The 8330-nt window shown below is 38.3% G+C and overlaps 1 protein-coding gene across 1 annotated transcript; it reads left to right on the forward strand.

Moving 5' to 3' along the window:
- Nucleotides 1-1355: 1355 nt before the first annotated feature.
- Nucleotides 1356-6704, forward strand: LOC309585095 (programmed cell death 1 ligand 2-like; the record flags this gene model as incomplete). Its single annotated transcript, XM_082301580.1, has 5 exons — nucleotides 1356-1410; nucleotides 2740-3102; nucleotides 4142-4423; nucleotides 5782-5922; nucleotides 6667-6704. The coding sequence occupies 5 exons, from the start codon at nucleotides 1356-1358 to the stop codon at nucleotides 6702-6704; spliced, it is 879 nt and encodes a 292-aa protein (XP_082157706.1).
- Between the last annotated feature and the right edge of the window lie 1626 nt (nucleotides 6705-8330).

An 8330-nucleotide genomic window follows, 5' to 3' on the forward strand; every position in this document is an offset into this window, starting at 1 on the left:
CCCACAGCCAAAGTAATTATGTCTCATCATGCATCAAGTAGTGATGGGCTCAGTCAGTCCTCTGATAAAGGTAACTAGCTTTCATTTACATGTAATAAGTCTGCTTAAAGTAGTTTGCTCATAAACTTTTGTGACATCACATGATTAAAGTCTAAATTTCCAGAAAAAGTCCCATAATTTTGGCTGCTAATTTGCTGAAGTTTGAGCCTCCCTTTCCAAGATACTGAAAGCTCAAGGGTAGAAACAATGAAAGAACTCAGCACCTGAGAAATTTGGAACCAGAATGTTTCAAGCTGAGCCCACAAAAGAATAGGGAAGTAAAATTAAACCCCTCCTCCAGTAAGTCTAGCTCTGGGGAAGTCTAAAATTGCTCCTTCTCTTCTTTAGTTCCTTGTAGCTTATTTCTGGATCTTATTCACGACTTTTTTTTTTTTTTTTTCAGATTAAACTGCATGTCAGCAAGCTTTATTCAAAGTAACTCTTCCTTTTTTTCTATTATCTCACTAGTTTTGTTATAAATTTTACCCCTGGTATTTCTTTGCTGTTTGTTTGGGGTTTTTTATCTTTTTAGTTATGTTGATCTGTACACAATAGTATGAAAAATATTCAATAGTTTGCTTGCAACTGGAACACAAATATACTCACTCAGGAACTGTACTTACTCCTTTTGCATTATTCCAGGGCTGTTGGTTTACAATCAGTGATACAAGGCATTTTGTACATCTTAGACACTGTCATATGTAAAGTGAAAGAATTAGTAGCAGTAAGTCTTCATTCTAATCCTTTCTGAAGCAAAAATTAATTTACTCATCCTGAGATTTCCACTGCCTCACAATTTGTTCCAGGTATTTCCTGGTCTTTAGGTTTAAGGCAATAAGAACCTGCAAAAAACCCCATGCAAAGCACAGTTGAAACAAAAGCAGGGTTAAAAATCTAGTAAACTAGATCAGGTGTTAGTGCAGACAGTTAAAAAATATGCTTGTGTTTGTTCATGACTCTCTCCTGCACGGAAAAAGTCAATTGCAATTGACTGTACGTGGGGAGTAAAAAATGCAAAAGACTATTTAAAACTGCCTGCAAACTACAGATCCTGAAAATGTCATGAGTGAAGTTGCGGAAATGTTTTATTTCCCTTGATTGCCACTGTTTTTTTCCTATTGGTTCATATTCTTTGTGTGTGCATATGTTGTTCCAATAAGGATTTTCATTGTTTCTGCTGGTAGCCTAGTGTATGTTTCTATTTTTGCTGTTTATGATCTGTGATGGATTTTAAAGGCTAGCACGGCTCTGATCTGCCTCAGTAGAAGATTGCAAGTTCTAATGCAATCCTACTTTTATTTCAGATCTCTGAGAAAATGTTCCAGATCCTCACAGTGCTGTTGCTGGAAACACAGCTCTCCAGGGTTTCAGGTAAGAGAGAAACTAGGCCTTTCAGATCCACCAGCAGAACATAACGCAGCCCTTAGCCTGTGGGCTTCCGCACCTCCAGCAGTACTAGCATGAATGGTCAGTAATGTCTGGAGCCTCTGCTCTCCATCCCATGGAAGACACTGGCACTGAGCACAGGACAGGTGTCCGCCACTTTCCAGTCAGGCTTCTTTAACATATCTTGTATTGGCAGCTGAGATGTCCAGCATCAGCAGGCATGGCTTGAGAAGTAGGATGACCAAAGCAACCCACACCCACTGGGAAGCAGAGCAACCTCTGAATGAGATGGGGAGAAGTAAAATCACTTGTGTTCCCCTGTCCATGCCTGTAGCAGAAGCAGCTTGGCTAAAACTCAGAAGGAGCTTGGCACATTTTCACATAATTTCTTTCCTTGTTACAGTTGTATTAGAGCGAATAAATAAACATTGCTAAAGGGAATCTAGCAATGCTACGGTTTCCTAGTTAGTATTTCAGAGACACATATAATAAAATGAATGCATGAAGAGCTGCATGAACTTCTCTTTGGAATGTCCCTACCAACACTTCCAAGTGCTCCTGAATTAAGTCTACCAATATATGGTACATCCAATATGGAAAGTAGTAACAAGATATATTGAATGAGGTATTATAATTAACTCTGCCATATCAAGTACACTTTAAAGTGGCAAATTATTCATAACAATATTAATTTCAGATTGAGTGAATGGCTAAGATTATTTTGATGTATTTTCTGTAATACTGTTGCATGTATCTGAGAAAATGCATGGGTTCAAATGATATTCACATGGCTCCAGGTTTGTGGAGACCGTAATTGCTACATAGCAATTGTGAGCTTTACATGTTTATCCAGTGCAGCTCTGTTTCACAGGAAATTACACTGGCATTTCTTTTTGTAAAGGATGGTGAAATTAGATTTACAATTTTCACAATTAATGGTTGCTTTTACTACAACCTTAGGACATGTAAGAGACCATATCATAGTTTCATAAAAATGGTCCCTGTTTAACCACCAGCCTAGCCCTAAGTTATTAATAAAGTGTGAAAAAAAAACCAACCAAACTTGCTCATTTTGCCCTCATCTTTCAGATTCTGTAATCAATACAGAATGTAGATGATTAGCTATAATTACTATATGGTAAAAATATTAGTGTGAATATGAACAAAAAATGCTTAAGATGTTTAGTCAAACACCTCACTATCTGTATACAGTACACTATCTGTATACTATCTGACACAGTTTTGCCCAAATTTAAAGAAAATCAGAACATATTTTAATGAAACAAACAAAACTGTTCTGTTTTCCTCATGTAGCTTTATTTACAGTTGAAGTTCCTCAACAGCTCTACACTGAAGAGTATGGGAGCAATGTGACCATGGAATGCAGATTCCCTGTGAATGGCTCAATAGATCTAGGACTCCTGACTGTTGTTTGGGAGCAGAAAAGGCAGGGCTGGTTGAAATCAAAAGAGGTGTACACATTCCGCAATGGGAAGGCATTCCCTCCATCCCAACATCCTGATTACATAGGAAGAGCATCACTTCTGCACAGTGAACTGAAGCTGGGACGAGCCATCCTTCAGATCACCAATGTGAAGGTCACAGATGCAGGATCATACCTTTGTCTCATTGACTACCAGGGCGTGGACTACAAGTACATTGCTTTGGAAGTAAAAGGTGAGTGGTTAACTTTAATGTATGTCTCTACTAAATTCCTACAAGCTTGTAGAAATTGATTAATCTGAAAGAATTTTTGTTAATTGTCTCACCAAGACCTTGTACTTAGCCCCCACCTGAACCAAAGCCGTTGTCTTAGTGCTGGCTAGCCTTTGGTTCAACAACTGAGCTCCTCCAGAAGCACCCAGTGCCAGAGAGGGACAGCATCTGTTCTCCTTCCATCCTTCTTCCTTTCTTCTTCTTTCTACTCTTCTCCGGTGCCACCACCTCCCTCCTCTCATTTAATCCCCTGCTTTTTTGGGCCACCTCTAGTCATTCCCAAAAGTTTCTCAGAGGTGCTTTGATATCCTTATGAACCCTGCTGCAACTACCCACGTGGCTGGGAATTCCCCAAGTGATTGCAGCTCCCAGAGCAAGACATGTGATTTTCTGTGTTCATCAAAGCCAAATAGCAGTAAAGGTGTATGCTACTGGACAGCGTGACAGACCAGACCTTTGCAAGACTTTTGGTATTTCCCACTAATTGCATGTCTGTGTGATACAAGGCAGCATTCATTTCCCACCCAGACATTTAAATAGCAACCTTTATCAAATGCAAAAATGGACACAGACATTCTTAAGACCTACATTGGTTCCAACTGAAAAGTCGATTTTATACCACTATGATGAAAATATTACACTGTTTATAAGCTATGGAAGAACAAACATGAAAATTAGCCTTTCTTGAACTGGCATATTCAAAAAGTGAAAATAAGAGTCCCATAAGGCTCCACTTGTCTCCTCTGTCTTGATAAATTACAAATTTAGTGTCAACTTCTGCCCTGTGTAAAGTACTGGAGTGTGTTCTGTTGCTGTAGGCATGATAAGGATTGAATAATCAATTTTGCATTGTTCTACAAAACATCCTTCATCATTTTAATTAAGTGTCCCACAGATAAAGCCAGAGACAATACATGGTATTAAAGGGAAGCAGGGAAAGTGAAGTGGGAAAATGACTATTGTTGCATACAACAATTTCACTCAACAACTTCTTATGCAGCACCTTACAAGAGAATAAACACTCAAGTAATGAGAATACCAAGTGAAGACAAGTTTGTTTTTATGTGCCAGTCAGAAGGCTTTCCTCTGGCAGAGGTTTTCTGGAAAAATGAGAATTTCAATCTTAGTGGATCTGCCAATACCACCTATACACTGACTGCAGACGGCCTCTACAATGTCACCAGCATCCTGACATTCAAACCAAATATGAGTGAGAACTACACCTGTGTCTTCTGGAATAAAGAACTGAATGCAGAAACTTCAGCTCACGTTTCCACTTCAGGTTCGTATGACCTCGAACTTGTACATGACAGAGTGTTCACACATACATCATCTGCTATGGTCCACCACTGGGGTTCAGTTCTAGAAATCAGTGTAATATTGATTCTTGGGAAATTAACAATTTCCCAAATCAGTATTATTTATGTCTTTGAAGTCACAGCTAGCTGTGTGTTGTTCCACTCCAACAAACCAGTCTGTATTTTTCTATATATTTTAATTTTAGGGTAGCTTTCATTATTTTCCTGCCAGTACAGAGGGAATTTTTTCACCTGCTTGGGTGTCTTCCCTGATAGACTCCTAATTAATTGTTCTATCTAGTTGTCTACTTGACTTCAGCAAGGCTTTTAACACTGTTGCCCATAGCATTCTCACAGGTAAGCTCAGGAAATGTGGGTTAGATGAACAGGATCAAGAACTGGTTGAATGACAGAGGGTCATGATCAGAGGAATAGAATCTAGTCGGAGGCCTGCTCTCAGTGACATTCCCAAAGGATCAATACTGGGTCCAGGCTTATTCAATTTTTTTATCAACAATCTGGACAAAGGAATCAAATGCACCCTCCACAGTTTTGTGGTGACACTAATCTGGGGTGAGTGGCTGATCCACCTGAAGGCTGTGGTGCCATTCCATTGACTGGCTGGAGGGTTGGGCAAAGAGAAACCTAATGAGGTTCAACGGGGAGTAAGTCCTGCACCTGGGGAGGAAATACCTCAAGTGCCAGCACAGGGTGGGGGCTGATCTACTCTGAATTGGTTCTGCAGAGAAGGAGCTGGGAGTCCTGGTGAACAAAAAGCTCTCCATGAACCAGCCAAGAAAGCCAATGGTAGCCTGGGGTGCATTAGGAAGAGCACTGTCAGCAGGTTGAGGGAGGTGATTCTGCCCCTCTACTCAGCCCTGGTGAGGCCACATGTGGAGTGCTGTGTCCAGTTCTGGGCTCATCAGGACACGAGAGAGAAGGAGGTACTGGAGAGGGTTCAGCAGAGGCCAGGAGGATGATGAGGGTCTGGAGCATCTCTCTTGTAAGGAGACACTGGGAGCTGGGCCTGTTTAGTGTGGAGAAGAGAAGACTGAGAGGGGGTTTCATCAATATATATAAATAGTTCAAAGGCAGATGCCAAGTGAATGGTGCCAGACTCAAATGTTATACAAATGAGAGATTTCACTTTTTTTTTTGTAAGGCTTTTTACAGTAATATTTCAGAACAAAATATTCATAAAATGGGTGTAAAACACGTTGATAAATTTTAAAAATCCTTTGTTCAGTCAGAGCAAGACTTTGGAGAAACAGAACCAATAACTTGATAAAAAAATGCTTGTTTTGTAAGTTATACATTTACTTTCCTTTCATGTTTTTGACAGCTTTAATGAGTACACAGTATAGTGGAAAAAAACTCCTGATCTCATTTATCATCCCCACAAGTGTGATTGTAGCTGTCCTTCTCTGTGCACTAATAATATTTCAGAAGAGAAAAACATTCAAGAATGGGCAAGCCAAAAAAGGTACATTTTACTTCAGATGGTGACACTTTTCACTATTTTATTTTTTTCCTGTGAACAATCTTTAGGAAATTTTAGTAACTCTAGGCACTCTTGTGTGACTTTGGTCACATTTTATTTCTAGATGACAAGATGATAGAAAATGAGATGTTGGATCACTTGAGTTGGGTTTTATTTTCCTCATTCTGTTACCTGTGTGAGACAAGGTATATGGAAAGACACATTTTTAAAACTGCCTGGTTAGTATTCTGTATAGAGAACAAACTTTGCCTTGGGTAAAGACGACTGTAAAAGCATTGTTTGAATGGTGTTTTTTTCATAGCTACAAAGACATTGTAGCTACAGCATATTACACAGAATTTTTATTTTTCAACTCCATTAGGACTCTATAACTAAAATGATGTGCAATACAGGACTATCATGGTGTTTCTTTCCTTGTTTGCATGTGCAGTAGTGCAAAAGTAATAAAGCATATGGACTATTATTCTAGTATTTCCTTGCAAATTAACAAACTCCAGTAAACCAGACAAATGTATTTATAGTCATGAAAGGACAGTCTTAACTTTATGACTTCAGAATTTGATTCAAATTTTGTAAAAGAAAAGAAACATAGAGAAGTTTATTTATTTGGTATGATTTAAGAATAAACTTAATTGTGCTTACAGCTCAGTTTGATCTACAGGTTTATTGAATTGTATTGTTTCTTTCAAATCTAGAAATGTTTAAGCTAAATTTCTTCTTTAACAGACAGGAAAAGAAAACTGAACCCTAATGTGAAAAGATGAGAACAGTAACTCATAGGCAATTTTCTAAATTTACATCTACAGATTTTTCTTTCTTACATCTAAAATCTGAAAAAATATGTAGATTTCAACCTAAAGAATGTTACATAAAAATAGAGGGTAGTTTTGAGTTTAAATTCACTTTTTCAAGAGTTTTTTAAAAATGCAGTTTCTAAAGCTTTGAATTTCTTCTAGGCAATGTAAAAAATTATAAATACTGGTTCCCTTTCACTGAGGTATCAGCAGCTTGCATACATAGCTCAGCGCACACCTCTGTATACTAACTGGAGTTCTAGTGGTCTTGTCTGAGAAGGATACTCATAGAAAATTTGTTGTTTTGGAAAGCATCAATATTTTTGTGGCAATAATCTGTTATACTTTTGGATCAGACTACAGGTTTTAATAACAAATAAAATGATACCTCATTTATCTGTAATATTATATAATCTCCTGGGCTGCTTCTCATCTTATGAGCATCTGACTTGCCAGGAATTTTTACATTTCAGAGGGAAGGTAATACCTAAAACACTGCCAGGATGCACCTAACTGTTCTGTACAAAAATTGAACTGAAAAACAAAAGATACCACCATAGAAAACTATAAATCAATATGACAAGAAACATCTTAATACACCTACTTATACAGATCAGTTTTTGTACCTATAGATAAAAGTTTGACAGGTTAATGCACTGTGAGGAGAGAGGCTGTGGCCAGTGTTAGGTACAGAGGTATTTGGTTCAGCCGTAATTCCTTGGTGTCCAAGCAGACCCTCACACAGCAAATTGAGGTCAGTCCTGAGGCTGCCAAGGAGCACAAACGGAGTAAAACTGTGATGCAGCTGACCAAGCAGCCTGAAGAAACAATATGTATCAATTTTTGAACACAGAGACAACTCAGGGCTTTTCCAAGGACAGGATTTATTTGAGAATCTACCCATGTTTCTCATTGCTAAAAAATACATGAAGAAGTCACCAGCTTCAAAAATAAATTTTGTAGGTAAAAATTCTGAGATTGGATGAAGAGGGCATGAATTCATTGATTTCCAAATCACCTCAGATTGTCTTGTTTGCATCTTAACTCTAACTGTTTGATCCACTGCCAACAGTAGATATTACAGTTAAAATAACACTTTCAGAAATCACTTTCACATTCCAGAAATCTTACTGTAGTCAAAGTCTCATTCTTATTTTTCATGTGACAGTGTGAAACTTTAGTGGCATCATGCCATGCACTAATGAACACAAGCTCAAGGCACGCAGAATTCTGGAGGACAGCATTAGTGCGTGTCCGGACATAATTCCGATGCACATTGTCTGAGCACAGCTTGGCTTCCCCTGGCTTTTTGTATTACTTTTGTAGAATTTTTCCACTTTGTAGGCCATAGCCTCCTCTGTGCACTTAGTGAAATGAAGAAATTAAAGGAGACGAGGCTGCTCTTTGTGGTTTTACTTCTTCATTTTAATGACAAAAAAACTTTGTGCAACATGCAGTAAGTCAGATGACAAATATTTATATTTCTCAGCATCATATATTTTTAAGAAACACTGGAAAGAACCTTTTTTCCATGATGAGTAGGTAGTTGATGCATAAAAGCCACAGATACTTTACCACAGTGCCTTGGAAATGACC

This window comes from Coloeus monedula, assembly GCF_965178545.1.
Source record: "Coloeus monedula genome assembly, chromosome: Z".
In the NCBI taxonomy this organism is placed as follows: Eukaryota; Metazoa; Chordata; class Aves; order Passeriformes; family Corvidae; genus Coloeus; species Coloeus monedula.